Source organism: Dermochelys coriacea, chromosome 5 (genome assembly GCF_009764565.3).
Source record: "Dermochelys coriacea isolate rDerCor1 chromosome 5, rDerCor1.pri.v4, whole genome shotgun sequence".
NCBI lineage: Eukaryota > Metazoa > Chordata > Testudines > Dermochelyidae > Dermochelys > Dermochelys coriacea.
Window position 1 is genome coordinate 35,940,077 of NC_050072.1, and position 23,970 is coordinate 35,964,046.

Here is a 23,970-nt window from a genome sequence, read left to right on the forward strand (position 1 = left end):
GGGAAATAGTTTTACTTTGTGTAATGATTCATCCATTCCCAGTCTCTATTCAAGCCTAAATTAATTGTATCCAGTTTGCAAATTAATTCCAATTCCTTCCCCCCCCCCCACTGCTGGTGATGGCTCATCTTAAGTGATCACTCTCCTTATAGTATGTATGATAAAACCCATTGTTTCATGTTATCTGTGTGTGTATATAAATCTCCCCATTGTATATTCCATCAAATGCATCCGATGAAGTGAGCTGTAGCTCACGAAAGCTTATGCTTAAATAAATTTTAGTCTCTAAGGTGCCACAAGTACTCCTTTTCTTTTTGCGAATACAGACTAACATGGCTGCTACTCTGAAACATGTCATTTTCTGTGGTTTGTGTTCACTATGTAAAAGAGTTAACTTCAATTATTGCGGCATGAGTCAGTATCTCCTTGGCATGTAAGCAGAGGAGATGCTGGCTTATGCTAGAAGCAGTGTGGTCTGGTGGACTGTTAAACTGCTGAGCTTGCTGAGATTCAGGAATCCTGACGTCTAATCCTACAATTAGCAGTTAGTGCTTTGCATTCTCAAATTTTTCTTATTAGATTGTGTTGATTATTTTAAAAACTTAAGGCAAAAATTCTGCCCTGGAATATGTATGCAGGATTCCTGTAACATTAATGGGAGTACTGTATATCCCAGGATATAATTTGGCCTGAAAGGTCTAATTTTTAAGTCAAAATGTATATTCTTTTGCTGTGTTGTGGTGATTGGGTTTATATATAATAAGCTTTATGCAACTTACCTGATTTGTATTGTGCTAATAAGTAGTTTAAGTACCACTACAATAATGTAAACCTTGTTCTTTTTGAAGGCTGGCTGGAGAATTTTTGAAACCTGAATATTTATTTGTTGCTGTTGGACAAGTGGGTGGAGCCTGCAGTGATGTTCAGCAGACCATTCTTCAAGTTTCCCAATATTCCAAGAGAGAAAAACTGGTTGAAATTCTACAAAGCATAAGTAACTTTCTTTGTTATCTTTTTAGTTGCCTTTTCCAATGAGAGAGAAAATCAAGTTAATAGGAATTTATTTTAGCACTTGATTCTGCTACTCAGCCAGGTCCAGGGCCCCACTTTTCTAGGCATTGTAGTGTTTTATATAGTAAAATATTTTCTTTCTTTAGCAAATTTCACTGCCTTTCTTAATTAATTTTTGTTTTAAACATGTTTGTTGTATATAGGTGTTCTATATATAATCTACTAGTTTTGGGTACTGCTAGAAGAAAAATATTTTCCCAGGTTGCTGGCACCCTGCAGAGCAAAAATAAGGATTTGTGGTCATTTCTGTGAAGGAATTATACAATCTACAATTCCACCTGCGAGTCTTACTTTGTACCCTGGTCCAATTTTAGTTTATTATTTGAAACTGGAATTCTGTGGGGAAATATTTACCACTAGTTAGTGAGGGCGAGTTGTTAGTTGGGGAAAAAGGCACCGAAGGTTTCTGCCAATTGGTTGGGAAAGCTATCTGAAGCAAGAACACCCCAGTTTACAGCTCATTGGTCCACTCGCAGAAATGCAAAGTACAGGTATAATCCAATACCTCTATCACAAAATTGATTTTATAGAATTGATAGGTGGTGTTAAGTTATGTGATACTTCATACCACGTTATTAAATGTGTTCTGTATCTTGTAAATGTAATAAATTCTTACTAATGTTAGACCTCAACACACATCCTATTAAATCTTTTTTGAGAAGTGGGGAGGTACTGTTGTCCTGCTGGTGTCAAGTGTGCTAACTAATGACATGTTCTAGTATTAAGCTCTGACTACCTTTGACTATATGTATGATATTTTTTTGTCCATCTGTGAAGGCCCTCATGGCTGGCTGGACAGACAAAATCAGCTTCAGTTACTTTGACCGTTTTGGTACTCCACAGAACTCACCTCCACCGACCAGAATAGTATTTGAATGTGTTGGGTTTTTTTTAATAATCCTGATCTTGCTTTGAGAATATCTTTTTGCATGTACTTTATTTTAAAATAAGCTCAGTAATAAGCCTTCAGAAAGGTTTCAAAAACTAGGTGCGTTGTGCTTCTAGTGCCAGAGAATAGCATACCTCCATTATTACTAGGGCTGTCAAGCGGTTAAAAAAATGAATCATGATTTATCGCGCAATTAAACAATAATAGAATCTCATTTATTTAACTATTTTTGGATGGTTTTTACGTTTTCAAATATATTGATTTCAATTACAACATAGAATATAAAGTGTACAATGCGCACTTTATATTTATTTTTGATTATAAGTATTGGCACTGTAAAAAAAAAAAAAAACAAATAGTATTTTTCAATTCACCTAATACAAGTACTGTAGTACAATCTCTTTATCAGGAAAATTGAACTTACAAATGCAGTATTATGTACAAAAGTAACTGTGTTCAAAAATAAAACCATGTAAAATTTTAGATCCTGCAACTCCACTTGGTGGTCCTCCTTGTTCAGCCAGTCACTCAAACAAACAAGTTTATTTACATTTACAGGAGATAATGCAACCTGCTTCTTGTTTACAATGTCACCTGAAAGTGAGGGCATGTGTTCTCATGGCACTGTTGTAGCCAGCGTCGCAAGATATTTACGTGCCAGATGTGCTAAAGATTCATATTTCCCTTGTGCTTCAACCACCATTCCAGAGGACATGCTTCCATGCTGATGATGGGTTCTGCTTGATAATGATCGAAAGCAGTGCGGGCCAACTCATGTTCATTTTCATTATCTGAGTCACATGCCACCAGGAGAAGGTACATTGTACAACCATGTACATTGGCCAAACTTGACAGTCTCTATGTAAAGGACACAAATGGACACAAATCAGACGTCAAGAATTATAGCTCTCAAATAACAGTCAAGAACACTTCAATCTCTTTGGTCACTCGATTACAGACCTAAAAATGGCAATTCTTCAACAAAAAAAAATTGAAAAACAGGCTCCGAGAGACTGCTGAATTGGAATTAATTTGAAAATTGGATACAATTAACTTAGGTTTGGATAAAGACTGGGAGTGGATGGGTCATTATACAAATTTAAAACTATTTCCCCATGTTTATCCCCCCCCACATTGTTCCTCAGACGTTCTTGTCAACTGCTGGAAATGGCCCACCTTGATTATCACTACAAAAGGTTTTTCCCTTCCCGCTCTCCTGCTGGTAATAGCTCACCTTATCTGATCACTCTTGTTAGAGTGTGTATGGTAACATCCATTGTTTCATGTTCTCTATGTATATAAATCTCCCCACTGTATTTTCCACTGAATGCATCCGATGAAGTGAGCTGTAGCTCACGAAAGCTTATGCTCAAATAAATTTGTTACTCTCTGTGCCCTGGTCTACACTAGGGGTTGAGGTTGAATTTAGCTGTGTTAAATCGATTTAACCCTGCACCTGTCTACATGACGAAGCCCTTTTTTCGACTTAAAGGGCTCTTAAAATAGATTTCCTTACTCTACCCCCAACAAGGGGATTAGTGCTGAAATCTGTTTTGCTGGGTCGAATTTGGGGTACTGTGGATGCAATTAGATGGTATTGGCCTCTGGGAGCTATCCCATAGTGCTCCATTTTGACCACTCTGGACAGCACTCTCAACTCAGATGCACTGACCAGGTAGACAGGAAAAGGCCCGCGAACTTTTGAACTTCATTTTCCTGTTTGGCCAATGTGGCAAGCTGCAGGTGACCATGCAGAGCTCATCAGCAGAGGTGACCATGTTGGAGTCCCAGAATCGCAACAGAGCTCCAGCATGGACCGAACGGGAGGTACGGGATCTGATCGCTGTATGGGGAGAGGAATCCATGCTATCAGAACTAAGTTCCAGTTTTTGAAATGCCAAAACATTTGTGAAAATCTCCCAGGGCATGAAGGACAGAGGCCATAACAGGGACCCGAAGCAGTGCTGCATGAAACTTGCGGAACAGAGGCAAGCCTACTCAAAAATCAGAGCGGTGAATGGCTGCTCCGGGTCAGAGCCCCAAACATGCCGTTTCTATGATGAGCTGCATGCAATTCTAGGGGCTTCAGCCACCACTACCCCAGCCGTGTTGTTTGACTCCTTCAATGGAGAGGGAGGCAACACAGAAGCAGGTTTTGGGGATGAGGAAGATAGCAGCTCACAGCAAACAAGCGGTTTTCCTGACAGCCAGGAACTGTTTCTCACCCTGGACCTGGAGCCAGTACCCCCCGAACCCACCCAAGGCTGCCTCCCGGACCCGCCAGGCGGAGAAGGGACCTCTGGTGAGTGTACCTTTTAAAATACTATACAAAGTTTAAAAGCCATCATGTTTAATGATTGATTTGCCCTGGCATTCGTGGCTCTCCTGGATATACTCGCAAAGCTTTTGCAAAAGGTGTCTGGGAGGGCAGCCTTATTCCATCCACCATGATAGGACACTTTACCACTCGAAGACAGTAGCACGTACTCGGGAATCATTGTAGAACAAAGCATTGCAGTGCATGTTTGCTGGCATTCAAGCAACATCCGTTCTTTATCTCTCTGTATTATCCTCAGGAGAGTGATATCATTCATGGTCACCTGGTTGAAAAAGGGTGCTTTTCTTAAGGGGACATTCAGAGGTGCCCGTTCCTGCTGGGCTGTTCGCCTATGGCTGAACAGAAATGTTCCCCGCTGTTAGCCACGCGGTGGGGGGAGGCAAAATGTGACCTTGTAACGAAAGCACATGTGCTATGTATGTAACGTTAACAGCAAGGTTTACCATGAAAGAGTACCCATTGTTCTATAAAATTTTTCTTTTTAAATACCACTGTCCCTTTTTTTTCCTCCACCAGCTGCATGTGTTTCAGGGATCACAGGATCTTCTCCTTCCCAGAGGCTAGCGAAGATTAGAAGGCGAAAAAAACACACTCGCGATGAAATGTTCTCTGAGCTCATGCTGTCCTCCCACACTGACAGAGCACAGACAAATGCATGGAGGCAGACAATGTCAGAGTGTAGGAAAGCACAAAATGACCGGGAGGAGAGGTGGTGGGCTGAAGAGAGGGCCGAAGTTGAAAGGTGGCGGCAGCGTGATGAGAGGAGGCAGGATTCAATGCTGAGGCTGCTGGAGGATCAAACTAATACATTCCAGTGTATGATTGAGCTGCAAGAAAGGTAGCAGGAGCACAGACCACCGCTACGGCCCCTGTGTAACCAACCACCCTCCTCCCCAAGTTTCATAGCCTCCTCACCCAGACGCCCAAGAACGCAGTGGGGGAGCCTCTGGCCACCCAGCCACTCCACCCCAGAGAATTGGCCAAGAAACAGAAGGTTGGCATTCAATAAGTTTTAAAGTTTTAAACTTTTAAAGTGCTGTGTGACCTTGTCCTTTCCTCCTCCACCACCCTTCCTGGGCTACCCTGGTAATTATCCCCCTATTTGTGTGATGAATTAATAAAGAATACATGAATGTGAAGCAACAATGACGTTATTGCCTCTGCAAGTGGTGATCGAGGGAGGTGGGGAGGGTGGTTAGCCTACAGGGAAGTAGAGTGAATCAAGGGGCAGGGGGTTTCATCAAGGACAAACAAACAGAACTTTCACACCATAGCCTGGCCAGTCATGAAACTGGTTTTCAAAGCTTCTCTGATGCGCACCGTACCCTCCTATGCTCTTCTAACTGTCCTGGTGTCTGGTTGTGCGTAACCAGCAGCCAGGCGATTTGTCTCAACCTCCCACCCCACCATAAACATCTCCCTTACTTTCACAGATACTGTGGAGCACACAGCAAGCACTAATAACAGTGGGAATATTGGTTTCGCTGAGGTCTAACCGAGTCAGTAAACTGCGCCATTGCGCTTTTAAACGTCCAAATGCACATTCTACCACCATTCTGCACTTGCTCAGCCTGTAGTTGAACAGCTCCTGACTACTCTCTAGGCTGCCTATGTATGGCTTCATGAGCCATGGCGTTAAGGGGTAGGCTGGGTTCCCAAGGATAACTATAGGCATTTCAACATCCCCAATGGTTATTTTTTGGTCTGGGAAGAAAGTCCCTTCCTGCAGCTTTTGAAACAGACCAGAGTTCCTGAAGATGCAAGCGTCATGTACCTTTCCCAGCCATCCCACGTTGATGTTGGTGAAACGTCCCTTGTGATCCACCAGTGCTTGCAGCACTATTGAAAAGTACCCCTTTTGGTTTATGTACTTGCTGGCTTGATGCTCCAGTGCCAAGATAGGGATATGGGTTCTGTCTATGGCCCCACCACAGTTAGGGAATCCCATTGCAGCAAAGCCATCTATGACCTGCAAATTTCCCAGGGTCACTACCCTTGATATCAGCAGATCTTTGATTGCGTTGGCTACTTGCATCACAGCAGCCCCCAAAGTAGATTTGCCCACTCCAAATTGATTCCCGACTGACCGGTAGCTGTCTGGCGTTGCAAGCTTCCACAGGTCTATTGCCACTCGCTTCTCAACTGTGAAGGCTGCTCTCATCTTGGTATTCTTGCGCCTCAAGGCAGGGGAAAGCAAGTCACAAAGTTCCATGAAAGTGCCCTTACGCATGCGAAAGTTTTGCAGCCATTGGGAATCATCCCAGACGCACAACACTATGCGGTCCCACTATTCTGTGCTTGTTTCCTGAGCCCAGAATCGGTGTTCCACCGCATGAGCCTGCCCTATTAGCACCATAATGCCCACATTGCCAGGGCACGTGCTTTGAGAGAAGTCTGTATCCATGTCCTCATCACTCTTGTAACCGAGCTGATGTCGCCTACTCGCCTGGTTTCACTTTGCAAGGTTCTGGTGCTGCATATACAATGCGTGTGGTGTTTAATGTGCTCCTAATTGCCAAAGTGATCTGAGCGGGCTCCATGCTTGCCATGGTATGGCGTCTTCACAGAAAAAAGGCGCTGAACGATTCTCTGCTGTTGCCCTGATGGAGGGAGGGGTGACTGACGACATGGCTTACAGGGTTGGCTTACAGGGAATTAAAGTCAACAAAGGGGGTGGCTTTGTGAGAAACTGAATGGCTGCCTCAAGGATAGAACTCAAAACTGGGTTTAGCAGGCTGTTGATTTCACAGAGGGAGGGAGAAGAAAATGAATACAAAACAAATCTGGTCTATTTCTTGTTTTGAGCCACTTCATCTATCTTTATACATCTTGCTGGCAGCAGACTGTGCAGTATGACCGCTAGCCATCGTCACCTCCTGGGTGCTCGGCAGAAGATGGTGCAGTATGACTGCTGGTCATCATCTTCTGCTGGCTGCAGATTAAAAGACAATGCGCTGCCTGTGGGACTCAATCACCATGAGATGAAACAAGGGAAATGACCTAGCTGAGTCACTCCCATGTTTGCCCAGGTGCCCGGTTAAAAGAGTACCCAGGACTACGTCGACTACCAGTCATACTGCACTGTCTGCTGCCAAAAGGCAATAAACTGCTGCTGTGTAGCAATGCAGTACCATGTCTGCCAACACCTAGGAGACGTACGGTGACGGTTAGCTGAGCGGGCTCCATGCTTGTCGTGGTATGGCATCTGCACAGGTAACTCCCCAAAAAAGGGGCAAAACAATTGTGTGCCCTTGCTTTTACGGAGGGAGGGAGGGAAGCGGGGCCTGATGATATGTACCCAGAACCACCCGCGACAATGTTTTAGCCCCATCAGGCACTGGGATTTCTACCCAGAATTCAAATGGGCGGTGGAGACTGCAGGAACTGTGGGATAGCTACCTACAGTGCAAAGCTCCGGAAGTCGATGGTTGCCTCAGTGCTGTGGACACACTCTGCTGACTACATGCACTTAGAGCATTTGTGTGGGGACACACACACTCAACTGTATAAAAATTCTTTCTACAAAACCGACTTCTATAAATTCGACCTAATTTCGTAGTCTAGACATACCCTAAGGTGCCACAAGTCCTCCTTTTCTTTTTGCAGATAGACTAACACAGCTGCTACTCTAAAACCAGCAGAAGGTTGACTTTCTTTTCTTGGTGGTTCGGGTTCTGTAGTTTCTGCGTTGCAGTGTTGCTCTTTTAAGACTTCTGAAAGCATGCTCCACACCTCGTCCCTCTCAGATTCTGGAAGGCACTTCAGATTCTTAAACCTTGGGTCGAGTGCTGTAGCTGTCTTTAGAAATCTCACATTGGTACCTTCTTTGCGTTCAGTCACATATTTAATTAACACGTTATTTTTTTAACATGCGTCATCATCATGAAAGCATGTCCTCTGGAATGGTGGCTGAAGCATGAAGGGACATACGAATGTTTAGCATATCTGGCACGTAAATACCTTGCAGTGCTGTCTACAAAAGTGCCAGGCAAATGTTTGTTCTCACTTTCTGGTGATATTGTAAATAAGAGGGCAGCATTATCTCCTGTAAATGTGAACAAACTTGTTTGTCTTAGCGATTGGCTGAACAAGTAGCAGACAGCACTGAGTGGACTTGTAGGTGCTCAAGTTTTACATTGTTTTGTTTTTGAGTGCAAACTACATTTGTAAATTGCACTTTCACAAAGAGATTGCCATAAAGTACTTGTATGAGGTGAACTGAAAAATACTATTTCTTTTATCATTTTTACAGTGCAGATATTTGTAATAAATAATATACACTTCGATTTCAATTACAGCACAGAATACAATATATATGAAAATGTTGAAAAACATCCAAAATATTTAATAAATTTCAGTTGGTATTCTTTTAACAGTGTGATTAAAACCTCAATGAATCGCAATTAATTTGAGTTAATCGAGTGAGTTAATTGCGATTAATCGACAGCCCTAATTATTTCTCTTGCTATTAGTGAGCAAAGTTTAGGGTGTTAGGAAAGAAGCTGCAGATGTTGGATCATGAGGCTTAGGGAATTGGTGAATGCTATAAAGAATGTTTTACCCCAAAGATATTGGCTTGATGCAGAAACTAGTGGGTGAAATTCTGTAGCCTTTTGTGTAGGAGATGAAACAAGATGATCAGACTGGTTCCTTGTGGTCTTAAACCCTGAATCTATTTAAATTATGGCAATATGTTTATGGTAGAAATGATAAAAACACATTTGTGCTTTTGAGATGTAGGAAGCTTGTAATGTTCCCCCTTTACCAGATTGTGTCTTTAATCTGTTGCAGGAGATGAACGAACTATGGTGTTTGTGGAAACAAAGAAAAAAGCAGACTTCATTGCAACCTTTCTTTGTCAAGAAAAAATACCAACCACCAGTATTCATGGGTACGTATTTTACTGAATAAATTATTTTGGTCTGCTATATTTTATTTAAATTAAAAATGACCTCTTCTGTTAAACTCATTTGTCATGAACAAAAACCATTATTGGACCAAAACACTTGGAACCAGGATTTTGATTCTGAGTGCTTATAGGGCAATGTAAGAGTTGGAGGTGGAGGGAATCCTGTTCTCACTGCTAAATGGCTAAATATTTTTCAGTTGTTTCCCTGCGATAAAGTGTACATATAAGCCTCTTCATTTTCATTTTAAACTGATTTTTACCCAAACATTCTGGGGTTGTAAAAAAAAGTATTACTTTTTTTCCCCCCCAATTTTTCACCCTCCTTTTGTATCATTCAAATATATAAATAATTCTCTTTTAGGAAAATACAATACATTGCATGAGATGTATGTATTACGATAATACATTAGTCTGTGTATATGCAATGCTGCCTGTTGAAGTAAGGCTATGTATTAGTCGAGAAGATACACAATAAACAAACAGGCATGCACGTCGAATCTGAAGTGCGTGCGCATCTGAACATACTGATGAATCTCACACCCATCATATACACATTTCAAGCTGTTAACAGATAACTATTTAAAAATTGGATGCACTAAAATGGGAAGAAAACAAAAATCTGAATCAGAATACATTTCAGAGCACAAGGAAGTATTCATCCTTTTCTCCTGGTTTTTTTTTTCAACTTTTGAAGTTGAATGTACATGCTGCAAATGGTGTGGCCCAATTTATTAAATATAAATATTTATAGACTAATAGTTCTAAACTACAACAGTAAGCTGTTTATTCAAATGAAAAGTTTTATTTGGGTATTAGAGAGATGTTGTTTTCTTGAACTCATAGGTGGCGTGTTTTGAGTTCGGTTTTAGTTCTGCAGCAAACAACATTGATGAATGGAATTCAAAACATTAATCTACTTTAATTAATCCCCGTCTTTCCAGTCACCAAAATAACCCCAATATTTACTCAGAAAAATAGTTTTTTATACCGATTTTCACCTGTTTTTTTTTGTTGTGGTAAGAAACACTGATACGTTCCCAGGAAAAATTAAATAAAAAAAAAAGTGAAAATGAAGGGCCCGATCTACATATAGTTGTACATATATCATGTACAAAGTGATTTTCCTTGTACACTGCACCAGTGGGGTGCTCTCCTGAGACACTGATTCCCCATCTTTATGCATTGCAGTAATTGAGGTCATAATGTCCATCTAATCCATAATGCTGAGGCCATTTTCACTATATAAATATAATTTTATAGACTGAGAAAATTAGGTTGACTTTTTAATGAAACTTGAATGACAGAATTATAACTTGAGTAGCTTTTTACACTGTATCATGAAAATATATGGTTTTATAAATAAACTTTTGTAACTGTCACATCGTAGAACACTTTATTTGGCCAAATTGCTTTGGCTGCCTTCAATATATTGACTTAAATTGAATTTAAAACTCTTGAAAGGTACCAGACTCCGTCCTTCAGACTGAAGTCCTGTTTATCTGCAGAAAGCAGGACATCGGAACTGGTCAAATTAAAGCCTACAGACCATACCACGTCAGATGTCTCACAGTGGAGGAAACATGGATAACTTCACAACTTCCCTGTGTGGTGTGCTTTAATTCAGATAGTGCAATGAAAGCACATAGAGAGGGAGCACAAGCATCTGGAGTTGGCTTTTCCAATACTAGCATTCACTTCTCATTTTAAGTAAAAACACATGGCAAGGATGTGGAGCAGGAGTACATGAGAAAGTGAGAGCAATAATATGTGATTTTTCCATTTGCATTTTGCTGCTGTGATTTCTGGCTTTTCTTCTTTGTCTTCATTTCTCTGTTTTTGGAAGCTCATGGGATTTGGGTCTTATTTTCTGGCTCTGTAGCTAAATGTTTTGGCCTGCTTAAAGGTCCTGTACAGCATGAGAAATAGAGGGGAAAGTTACTGCTCCAAATATACTTAGTCTCACTTAGCTCCAAGGATGAAAGGGTAATGTAGTCATCTTGCATATTTAATCGTTGGCTTCTGTCAAGATTGTCAGTTATGATGGTGACATTTTCAATGCAGAGCGATGTCCCCCCAGGGCCTGGAGTGAGAACCAGCTAATTTTACAGGTCCTCAGAAACTCCTCTTATGAGTCTGACTACCTTTCAGTACTTTGGGGGAATTCTGCACCAAAAAATTAAATTCTGTGAACAATATTTTAGAATTCTGCAAAATTCTGCATATATGTCAAAATAACACAATATAATCATGCCGTTTTCAATTAGTTTGATGATTTTATTTTAAAATACATGTCAGCAAGTATGTTTATAACAGTACAGACAACAAAAGGTTCAGGAAATGTTTTTTGACAAATAAATCCCTTACTAGGTATATTAATATAGAATTTTGAGTAATGATTCATTTAAATTACAATACAGAAATGTGTTTCGTGTACTCCTCAAAGCTGTGCAAAGTGTAATGGAGGAGCTCAGAGAGAAGGAAGTAATTGCTGGGAAGGAGCCCGGGAGTGAACCTGAAGGGTTGTTGAGTGGGGGTAGGAAAAATATGGGAAAAAAAATTTGTGAGGGGGGGTGGCGTTGTTCCTCATGCAGACTTCGGCTGATCTCTAGCCTCTCCCATTCAGTCAGGCACATCTGCCCCTCTCCCTCTGTGTCCCTGAACACCCCACTCAGCCACCCCATCTCCTTGTCCCCATGTTTCCCTGCACCAGCAGTTCCATTCAGCCCCTGGATCAATGCTGTCACCCCACTAGCTCCTGTGCCCCTGCCCCAGTCTATCCCCAGCCCTTCTGAACCCCAGTCTGTGACCCCCTAGCAACCCTGTGTGCCGCTCTGTCCCCCCCATACCCCATGTCTCCTCATCTGATCCCATGGGCAGGGCTCTGTGAGGAATGCAGTCTCTCCTCTCCCTTTCTATGGCTGGCTGCTTCGGCAGATGAGCTGGCTGCCTTCTGTTCTGGCACAACAGCAGCCCCTGGTGGATGAAAGGTGCAACTGCAGTGCCTCCCCAGGAGAATGTATTTTCTGCGGAGAAAAAATAATCTGTGGGGCATATGAATTCTGCATGTGCGCAGTGGTGCAGAATTTTCCCAGGAGTACTTTCGGGAAGTAGCAGCCTGGGTCCAATTCATATTGGTGGGTTTCAGACCCAAAAAGCTCAGATAGCTAGACATGTAGCCAAACAAATAAAAATGAAGTTGGGAGCAGTGGTTTGGATTGTGGAGGAAACACTGAAGTACGAAATATAGTTACATGCATTACCTTTATCTCCTTTTTTTTTTTTTCCCGGATTCCCACGTTCTTCTTTCCTACATTTTCAATGTCCTAATATCTCTGTTAACTCCCCACTGAGTGTTTAAGTTCTCTCATGAGTAGCTGTGTCTGCGGACTCTGAGGGTTAGTATCTTTCCCAGCATTTAAAGTTACAGTTCTCAAGAATAGTGACTCTCTTAGAACCTATTGCATAAATTTCTGGTCAAAAGTTCCTGCCTTTTTAGGAATTATTCATAGCAGTTTTAGAACTTCTGTTTTTTATTGATAGCTAGTTCGTTTATCTCTGGGGCCAAAGAATTCCATGAAGACAAAATACAAGTCTAGAAAACAGAAGTCTAAGCTGCATAAACATGTCAGATCTTCATACCCTTAAGACAGATCTCAGGAGAAGGAGGGCCTGTCTGGTTTTAAGTTCAGTAAAATCCAACACAGATGCTCAGACTCCCTCCAAGAATTATCTGATGAGTTACCATGGGTCTGGAGCAGCCTTGCAGTATAACCAACAAGAAATCTTAAAGCAAAGAAGCAGGAACCTCTTTTAAAGCAGACATAGAACACAGATCAATTTGTTAGTCTCTAAGGTGCCACAAGTACTCCTTTTCTTTTTATGAAAGGAAGGTGCTTCTAATCTAGGTTTGGCAAGGCAGTCAGTTTGACTGCCTGTTTGACCATGGACAACTATTCCTGCAAGAATGTCCTATTGTAGGTAGTGATCTACCTTTTTTGTTGCATTGTGGCGCCATCTGTTAGCAAACCTGCTTAAATGTCTTGAACACTCTCTTTACTACATGGTAATGCCACATGTTAGGAAGAAGGTGAACTTAATCGAAAGTTGAGCATCTTAACTTGCAGGAATCTTCTAGAACAAACACTCTGTGTATGTCTTTACTTGTAAACCAGGCCATCATTGTACATGGCGGTATACAAACTATGTTCAACGGATTTAAAGATGCGTTTCCTGCCTTAAAAGCTTACAGTCTAAACTGACTAGACAAACGTACAGAAATTAACTCAGAAGGGAGTGCGGGGGAGAGAGGAGGGTTCAGTCATTAAACTTCTGCCCCAAATACACACACAAGGTGCACGGATATTGAGCAGTTTGAAAAGCTGGCCTGCTACCTACTAGCATAAGTGCATTTACAATTAATTTTTTTTATAGCTACTGTTTGTTCTATTTCTGATTAATTTCATTTTTCATTTGTAACCAACCGTTCAGTCTCGAATAACATTCACATTTTAATGCTAACTTAAATTGCTAAAAAGTTTTTTTTTTTTAGGAATTTCATTTCATTATGTGCTACATTTTTCAAAGTTAAAACAACTTGTTAACTTGTTTTTTGTAATTAGGCATAAGTATCTAAAGCTGAGCCTATTGAAGATCGTAAAGTCTTCCTCTTTTTTGTTACTGAGCTAATAAATTAGTGTTTCAAAATATTTGACATTTCACCAATATTTGACTGGTCAGTCCCACAATTATTTTTGGGTAAATCAAATGCCCAACCCTATTTTATTCTGTCCTATCTAATCTGTAGTATTCTCATCACTGTTCACAAATTTAGAAACAGACAAGTGATTTACAGAATTCAGAAACTACCAATCTTGGGTACAAATCTTGAAAAAATATTTCATAGTAGTGGCAGAGGATAAAGGGTTATAATGCGGGCCAAGAGTTTCATGTTGCTTATTTACAGAATCACCATATTGCATTTTTTAATACGGAAGGCAATAGAAGAATTCATCCTGAGGAGCAATGCAGTTTACTGTAGAACTCAGTGTAGAGATCTTCCGTCTTTCTGCTCTCTATCTGGACACAGAAAAAAGACACTCCAGACACTCTCTGGAAATAAACTAAGCACTCGTAATATACATTAAGACATCTGGGCAGTTCAGAAATCTGTGCCCTATTCTCCTTCGCCCCCCCCCCACAGATTCAAAGAAGGCATGCACACAGACCCTAGGTCAAATTTTGCTCTAATTTAATACTTGTGTAAATAATTGGCTTCAAAGGAGTCATGTTTAGTTTACACCCATATAAATGAGAATAGAACATGCCCACATCTGTGGGTGAACTACAGCTGGAAGAGTCTGCATGATACCAATGCAAGAGGACATCAGCACAAGTTCTTCCAGATCTACTACACCCAGAGCTTAGAAATCATTTATAGCATGAGAATAAATATCTAAAATGGCCAAGTTACAAGTTAATTAGCCATTATAAATTAAGCCATTGCCATCTTTGGCAGGAAGATCTGCCCTACAGTAACTCTTTTTAACTTGCCTTCTCCCTTAATTGTTCTGCTTTATTCCTTTTAGTTCAGTTTTACCCTCCTGTCTTATTTCCACATCTATTTTTGTGTTTCTTACCTAACCACTTTCTGGTCTTTGATTTGGACAAAAAAGAAATACAAATATAAGCCCTATTTCTTGGGCCTAGCATATATAAATAGTTACTGTGTCAAGATGCCAAAAATTTTAGCTGTAGAAGGTCAAGAGGTTAAGGGTGAGTTCTGCACCATTCACTTGCCTCCGACTGACAGTTGTACTTGCTTCTGGGATCTGCAGGGAAATGTCTGCATATTTCTCCTGTGACTATTTGAGGAATCTCTACAATTTATTAACTCTGTCTGAGATTGGCTTTCTTTGTATCTTTACCAAGCTGCAAACTCGATTTTGAATGTGGGGCTAGTTGTCATGTCTCTTGTGCTGTTGCCTCCATGTTGGATTGAAATTCCAAGACAAAAGCCTAACAGTAATTAAACTTTGACCGTCCATCTAAATGACAGATGGCTGCTGCTCAGGGCAAACCATTCTTTCAAGTCTGAACTCTGGGCAGATCACTGTAGCAATAAATAATTAGTATTATAAAATTAATAAAATCAATTGGAATATAAATATTGTAGCAATGAAATCACCTAGTAGGTACACTGGTCACCTGATGGAGTCTCTTGACAGAGGCGCCTGCATGGTTATAAAATAAATAAATAAACCCCAAAGAGAGGAACTGATCTGTTCAGGGGAACATTTTTCTCCAGCGCAAGATAGAGTAGCAGCCCAGTGTGTAGGGACCCGAAAAGACAAGGCACCCTGCCTATTTTCCTGAACACATGGTGGTCACGAGGACTCTGAAGGGAGGGATGAACTAGTGAGGGGCATCTAGGATAATTATCTTCTAACTTATCTGTGCTTATCTTTTACCTGAAAGAGCAGTGGTGCTGAGAATCTCATGTAGTGTGTTTACAGTTACAAAGGGCCTTCTGAGAGTGGTAAACTGTAATCCAAAAGGCTCACACATTGGGGTGGAGATCTGAGAAGGGGTGTGTTGAAACTATGGTGGTGTCTGAAGGGTCAGCTCTGAGCCCAGGGGCTAGGCAGCTGGACAGCAGATTCCAGCTCTCATTAGGTGTTCTAGGCAAGGAGTCTGTGCCCTAAATGTGCCTAGGCCCCAAGATTTGGGGCAGTAGCTGGGCTCCAATCAGCCTCTGGAAGCATAAAACACCCAAGACCTGAGCAGATGGGTTCCTTTACTGCAGTGTAGTGAGTGGTCAAGAGGGGGCATTCGGCAGGGAATCCATGACATCCTCTCTTGGGGCTCTGGTAACAAGGAGCTGGCAGAAATTGTTTTGGCTATGATTGGAAAAAATAGTGTGTTGATAGACTGATGCTTGACTAGATATCTGTAGTCTTAGGTAAAGCTGTTTGTCACTACAGTACACTGATGCAGCATAATATTGCAAATGTATATTGAAGCAACTTTAGTGTGAACATAGAAACATATCAGACTTTTTTGTCTCAAAGCACAAAACTGATTTGCAATTTCCAGCATCTCATATTTTCTCCTTCACGCCACTTTTCTGGCTGTTTAGACTCCTCCTTCCACCCACCGCAGTTGTCCCCTTGCCATTTTGCAGGAGTGCTTCTATGATCACTGCACTCCTAGGCCAGAAGTGAGGAGGTATTATCAAAACAGCATGCCGGTGTTTGCAGAGCTGAATGTATCTCCAGAGGTGCAAGTTAAGCATCCTTGCTGTATATTTTAATAGTTTTACTGCTCAGTGAAATGTTGCCAATTTTTGGTTTTATAAAATTTGAAGCATTCTTTATTCTTAAATACCAGTATTGCCCATGTCTCCTACTATCCACAGCTTGTTGATCTTTGACTTGCAGTATCTTAATCTTGCGTTTCACTTGCCTTTAGAGAAAAATCTGTATTCTAACCAATACTTTCTTTGTTTGCAGTGATCGGGAACAGAGAGAGCGAGAAGAGGCTCTTGGGGACTTTCGCTCTGGAAAATGTCCTGTTCTTGTTGCTACTTCAGTAGCAGCAAGAGGCCTGGATATTGAAAATGTTCAACATGTTATTAATTTTGATCTTCCTTCCACTATTGATGAATATGTTCACCGGATTGGGCGAACTGGACGCTGTGGGAACATCGGAAAAGCCATTTCTTTCTTTGATTCTGTTTCAGACAGCCACATAGCCCAACCTCTGCTTAAAGTGCTTTCAGATGTATGTTGCCCAGTTTTTTCAAACTTAAATATGTTCTCATTTCATACACTACTAAGACTTCATTTTAATGTATGGACTAGCCATTAGTCCTGTGATACACTTGAATTACTTAATATGTAATTTGGCAATCAAGTCAGAATTTAAACTTGCAATTTTTCTTCTGTAGGCTCAGCAGGAAGTTCCATTATGGCTGGAAGAAATTGCGTTTAGTGCTCATGGAACTGGCTTTAGCAATCCAAGAGGAAATATCTTTGCGTCTGTTGATACTCGAAAGGTAAGTTTTGGAACAAAGAAATGGAATTGTTGGTTTTGGAAAATGTTTATAAACTAGGTCCGTGTCAGTGTAAAATATCTTTTATATGTCCTTTAATATTGTAGTTTGAGTGGCTTGGACAGTCTGGTCAAGACGCTCTTGAAATAAGAATTGTTATCAATGTGGGTAGAATTCAGGGGTGAGAGAAAGTGAAGGGAGACAGACATCTGTATTACAGCCGGTTCTCAGGAGTTGCCAAAAAGAGGCTGAATTTAAATTCTGTATTTGGAAGGGGAGGTTTCTTCAAGAACAATTTTGTGATGTGAACATTAATACTAGGGCTGTCAAGCGAAAAAATTAATTGTGCAATAAATCACATTTAATAGAATACCATTTACTTAAATATTTTTGGATATTTTCCACACTTTCAAATATATTGATTTCATTTCAACACAGAATATGAAGTGCTAAGTGCCAACTTTATATTTTTTATTATAAGTATTTGCACTGTAAAAATAAGTGTTTTTCAATTCACTTAAAAGTACTGTAGTGCAGTCTCTCTATCATGAAAGTTTAACTTACAACTGTATAATTATGCACAAAAAAACTGCATTCAAAAATAAAACAATATCAAACTTTAGAGCCTACAAGTCCACTCAGTCCTACTTCTTGATTAACCAATTGCTCAGATAAACAAGGTTGTTTACATTTGCAGGAGATAATGCTGCCCGCTTCTTGTTTCCAATGTCACCTGAAAGTAATGGGCATTCACGTGGCACTGTTGTTGCTGGCATTTTAAGATATTTACGTGCCAGATGCGCTAAATATTCGTATTTCCTTTGTGCTTCAACCACCGTTCCAAAGGACATGCGTCCATGCTGATAATGGGTTCTGCTCGATAACGATCCAAAGCAGATCGGACCGACGCATGTTCATTTTCATCTGAGTCCGATGTCATCAGCAGAAGGTTGATTTTCTTTTTTGGTGGTTCGGGTTCTGTGGTTTCTGCATCGGAGTGTCACTCTTTTAAGATTTCTGAAAGCATTCTTCACACCTTGTCCTTCTCAGATTTTGGAAGGCACTTCAGATTCTTAAACCTTGGGTCAAGTGCTATAGTTATCTTTAGAAATCTCACATTAATACCTTCTTTGCTTTCTGTCAAATCTTCAGTGAAAGTGTTGTTAAAATGAATCGTGTGCTGGGTCATCATCTGAGACTGCTATAACATGAAATATATAGCAGAATGCCGGTAAAACACAGAGCAGGAGACCTACAACTCTCCCCCAAGGAGGTCAGTCACAAATGTAATAAACACATATTTTTAATGAGCATCATCAGTATGGAAGCATGTCCTCTGGAACGGTGGCTGAAGCATGAAAGGGCATACGAATGTTCAGCATATCTGGCATATAAATACCTTGCAGTGCTGGCTACAAAAGTGCCATGTCTGTTCTCACTTTTGGGTGACAATGTAAATAAGAAGCTGGTAGCATTATCTCCCATAAATGTAAACCAACTTGTTTGTCTTAGCGATTGGCTGAATAAGAAGTAGGACTGAGTGGACTTGTAAGCTCTAAAGTTTTACATTGGTTTATTTTTGAGTGCAGTTATGTAACAAATCTACCTTTATAAGTTGCACTTTCACAATAAAGAGCACTACAGTACTTCTGAGGTAAATTGCACAATACTATTTATCATTTTTATAGTGCAAATATTTGTAATAAATATAGTGAGAACTGTACACTTTATCTTCTGTTGTAATTGAAATCAATATATTTGAAAATGTAGATAAACATCCAAAAATATTTAATTTCAATTGGTATTCTATTGTTTAACAGCGCTATTAAAACTGCGATTGATCACGTTTATTTTTTCAATCGTGATTAATTTTTTTGAGTTAATCGCGTGAGTTAACTGCAATGAATCTACATCCCTAATTAATACCCAAAAATTGTTCCCATTTTGGAGGCTCTTTTTGTTGATTTTTCTGCCTTCAGAGGAGACAATCAAGTTTTCCAATTGCTTCCATGATATCTAGAAGTGTGAATCTGCCTTTCTCAAGGCAACTTTGTGTGTTAACTGACAGTGCCATTTCTGATTGGGCGTTGGGGGGATTTTCATTCTTTGTTTCAATCTCCTAGTTTTGCTTAGTATCTTCATTGCTTTTTTTATTTCCCCCCCTAATTTTTCTCTCATTCCCTTGCTCTTTGACACTTAGCTTTACTGAAGCTACTAATCTAGAAGCAGAAGCACCTACATTCGTGGAAGTGTTGCATCTGCCTTCTATGAAGGAGGTGCATGCTGAGTTTCATTTTGCTGCTTTGATATGGCTCACTTGTTCACCAGTCTGAGCTGGAAGGGGATTATATGTAGAAGTGAGCACATTGTCTGTGCTGCTTATCCAGACATGATATTGATGGGAGCAAAATAATTCCATGATCATGCTAAAAAGTTGTTGCAGAACATATTCTGGATCCTGACATCACTTATGGTTTTAAGACATTTGGGCTATGCTTGTCTTCCTGTGCATTCTGGGGACAGTTCAGAGACTGCCTGTCCGTGAGACTCAGGGCGTGGCCACCTTTCATTTCACCCTTCTATTAGATTTTCTATTTCCAGCTGTGCAAACAAAGTAGTGGGTCAGTGTTCCCACCTCATCCATTATTGTTGTCGTTTCCATAGCATATCTTCGGGGCAGCAATGGCCAAAATCCATTCCCCCCGCTGCCCCCCATTTTCTTTCTTAAGGGACCAAAATTTCCTGGATTTTATTTATTTATTTATTTTGACCAAATGAGCTCACTTTTTGTGCCCTGCTTACATCTGCTCATTCCCTGATCGTGGCTCGGCAGGCCAAAAAAGGAAAACAAACTACAATAACAGCTGAGTGGAGAGCACCTCAGGAGCCATAGAAAAGGAGCTCTTCTATAGTTCTGATCATGGACTTTTGGACCTCCCTGTCACCCACATCTCCTGAGATGCCCCTGGTGATGCTTCTATAGGGATGAGGTCCAGTCCTCTTTATCTTTTGGGACTCAACAAACCACACTGAACAAGATCTCGTAAGACGTAAGTCCAAAGATCCTTTCAAACTCCTGGTCCAATCACTTCTAATGGAAAAGTTCCAGGATCCTCTTTGTTCTCCAGTGGAAGGTCTGATATCTTTTAGGGATGTTCCCCTTTGCGGCTTTCCTAGTTTTATTTATTTATAAAACTATATATATATAATAAAGTGTGTGTGTGTATATGTGTATGTGTGTATGTAATATACATATATAAATAAAATAATTACATACAGTATGATGTACAGTAAAACCAGGGAACAGATCAGATTCCCTACTTCCACAACCAGATCTTCATCCAGAAAAAGCCTTAGGAGCCAGGATGTCTCCTTTCTCAAACACTTGGTTCCTGTCAACTTCAAATAGGTGGATACAGAAGATAATATCTGTGCATAACTTTCTTCAGATTCCTCCACATCTCTTCATCTTGTTTCCTGATTTCTTAAGGATGGAAAGATCAAACAATCCTGAAAGATTTCTTCTTCTAGAGTTAGGGGCAAGAACCTATCACTCAAGAGAAGAGATGCCCAGGGCCATGCTCTCTATTCTAACGTAGTTTTAAAAAGTTGGTGAAGGTGGGTCAAAAGACAGGATAAGTCAATTAAGACAAAATTCAGAATGGAGTTGTGCTAACATCCATGAATCTGGCAGAAACTGCATATTCTGCATGGCTCTTGTCAAAGCAATTTTTTCAGTTTTCTCCTGAAATTCACGATTACTAATACAAAATATTACCCTTTAGTCTGAATGAGAAGTTTGTCTTTAGACAATATATTAAACACCATGCTTGTGGACCTCTCAGGAAGCAAGTCAAAGGCCCGCTGTCCACAGTGCTCTGGGCACTTGCATTTATGGTTTAAGGAGGAGCTCTTATTCTTTACTTCTAAGAAGTATCGGCTAATGTCTGCGTCTGAGACGTATAAGGAGATGGCCATTGTCTTTTTAATATAGCAAAGTTTTAAAAGATCCAGCATGTAACAGCATTATCTGTACCTGCAGCTACTAGGTCTTCTGGTCTCACAAACAGGGATTACTCCATTGGCAAGACTGTACATTAGAGTTTGTGGCGATGCAGTCCCATAATTGCTGTAAAGGGGTAGCCCACGTGATAGGATTATCTCCTCAATGTTGAAGAGATAACTGCCTTTCAGGATGGGGGAATGCATCTGGGACACCACAATATACAGGCAACATGGTTTAACTCCAAGACACTGAAGCATTAATACTCTAGAGATGCAAGCGGTCTTGTCTGCTTTTCAGAGAGCAGCCCATTTGAGTTGAGTCAGACAACACAGTGACAGGCTTACAAGCGTCCTTTCCCAAGTTATCTAAATGATCTTTCTTGAATGTAAGGTTGGCTAGATCCATGGAGGCTATCCATACGTCAAGTGGATCAAGTAAACAAAAATAGGCTGAATAAACTATCAGCAGATAAGTCAGGGTGGCTCTTTCATCAAGAAGTGTTCTAGATCAGTGGCTCTCAACCTTTCCAGACTACTGTACCCCTTTCAGGAGTCTGATTTGTCTTGCGTATGCCACGTTTCACCTTACTTAAAAACTGCTTGCTTAGAAAATCAAACCTAAAAATACAAGTGTTTCACCACACTTTTACTGAAAAATTGCTTTTTCTCATTTTCATCATATAATCAAATAAATCAATTGGAATATAAATATTGTACTTATGTCAGTATAATATATAGTATAAAGCCATATAAAGTTATTGCCTGTATGAAATTTGAGTTTTGTATGGACTTCACTAGTACTTTTTATATAGCCTTTTGTAAAACTAGGCAAAGAACTAGAAAACCTCTGCATACTCCCAGGGATGCATGTATACCTGGTTGAGAATCACTTTTGTAGATGATATCCAGGGAGCTAAGTAGACATATTCACATCCATTTGAAACGCAAAGTTGAGGGCCCTCACTAGGGAAAAGGACCAGAGATTGTTGGGCTCTACAAAGCAATACACCTTTACCCTTGCACAGTCTTCCCATACTCATGGCTTATCAAGAACTCGGACAGAATTCTTACAGGGTTTTTTAGGTTGATTTTAACAAAATGTATTTTACAGCTCCTGGGTTTCTTACCGTATGGCCTGGTCTTGTCTTGGGTTTGGCTTCCCACCATCAGATCTTATGTCTGAGTTAAACAGTATTATAAATACAGGCTCTTTTCTGCCTTGTCTTCCATACCTGGAATTCACTTACAAGGCTGCAAAATCCCAAGACTCTTCCATTAAAATAAATGGAATCTAATGCCTTGTATTTTGTTTCTTCAAGATATACTTAGCTTCAATCACAGCAACAAAAGTTTCCAGGATCACTGCTTTTAGAGGTCATGATTCTTGGTAGATCATCTTCAAGAACCAGGTTTACTTTAACCATAAAAAAGAGTAGCTCATTTTTCCCCCATTTTGTTCAAAACCATCAATGCCCCAAATAGAAGGTATGACTGTATGAAATGAGCAGCTAAAATACCTTAGTCAGTCTAGTCAGAAAATTCTTTTAGTTCTTTGAGTCGTTGGCCACATGGTTTCTACTTACGGTGTGCGTGTACTCAAGATTGGATTTTTTTTGGCCAATATCCATTGAGCTATGTCTGCATTTGTACTGTCCACCTGTGAGCATAAAGAGTGGAGTGGGCCCAGCCATCCCTCAGTTTCTTCTTACTTCCCTGGACAGCAAGATGGGGGCCTTTGTAGTGTCAGGTTACTCTGGACATTGTGCATCTTTTTTCCCTGATGCTATTTAGCAGAGTAGTCTTGTTTATCCATTGCCTTAAAAAAACAACAAACAACCAACAAAACCCACCCCCACCACTTTTTCTATTAGATTTAGAGAACCCACAGTATTGGGATCAAATAGCACTGTCTGAATTGTAGTCTCCATGGTTCAAAACTGGCCCGTCTTGTGATGTGGCTATTCCGCTTAAAAACACAAATCCTACCTGCCTCTTTTTACCTTGGAGGGGGACACATCCCCAGTATTTAGTCAGGTCTTCTGCTCCTTTTTCTGCAGTTTCTTGGAAGCAAGAGAGGTCAATCTTGAACTTTCTCCTGGAGAGATTAGAAAGAGCCTCCTCTGAACTTCAGGCTTGGTGTAGGGCCTTTTGTCTAAACAGCTTTGGTTGGTGCTTCTGTGGACTGTGGCCCTACTCCACGCTCCTGGGGTCATTCGTCCAGCAGACTGCAACTTTCAACTACAGAGTCAGGTAGAGCAGCTAAGACCCCGCCCCCCTCACATCCAGCCCTCAGAAAGGGGTAAGAAAGAACACCTCAAACACCAAGCAGGGCCCTAGGTCATACTCTGTGGGGCCTAATAAAATGAAGCAAAAACCTAACCTTACTACAGCATCTTCTCATGCTGCTCAGCCAAAAGGCAGTTCATGGCTCACATTAGGTTCCTCTAATGACTTGGCATAAACCAGTCACCAAGTACCCAGAAGTGTCAATGCACACTTCCCTGTATCTGATATCTTGGTACTGTTAACAGTGCATGAGGTGCTGATGACTCCTGTGCCAAAGGCTCTATTGCTTATACTTCAGGTACTTACTTTCTAGGCATTGAAGACATTCTTTGTACTGAGCAATCACACAGTGACAGCAAAGAGACAATCACCCTTGCTGCTCTCGTTTGCCGTTAGAAAACTGTTTGCCACATTACTGATGA

The 23,970-nt window shown here is 40.6% G+C and overlaps 1 protein-coding gene across 25 annotated transcripts in view; it reads left to right on the forward strand.

Annotated features, from left to right (window-relative positions):
- DDX4 (DEAD-box helicase 4) overlaps window positions 1-23,970 on the forward strand; it is a 108,282-nt gene that overhangs the window by 81,720 nt on the left and 2,592 nt on the right. For 22 of the 25 annotated variants that reach the window (XM_038403228.2, XM_043514777.1, XM_038403232.2 and 19 more), the window contains 4 exons: window positions 849-994; window positions 9,090-9,189; window positions 16,716-16,986; window positions 17,153-17,260. In XM_038403228.2, the coding sequence (XP_038259156.1) occupies window positions 849-994; window positions 9,090-9,189; window positions 16,716-16,986; window positions 17,153-17,260 (625 nt within the window). The remainder of the gene's footprint in view (window positions 1-848; window positions 995-9,089; window positions 9,190-16,715; window positions 16,987-17,152; window positions 17,261-23,970) is intronic. The other 3 variants (XM_038403242.2, XM_038403243.2, XM_038403240.2) reach the window with 1 other exon arrangement.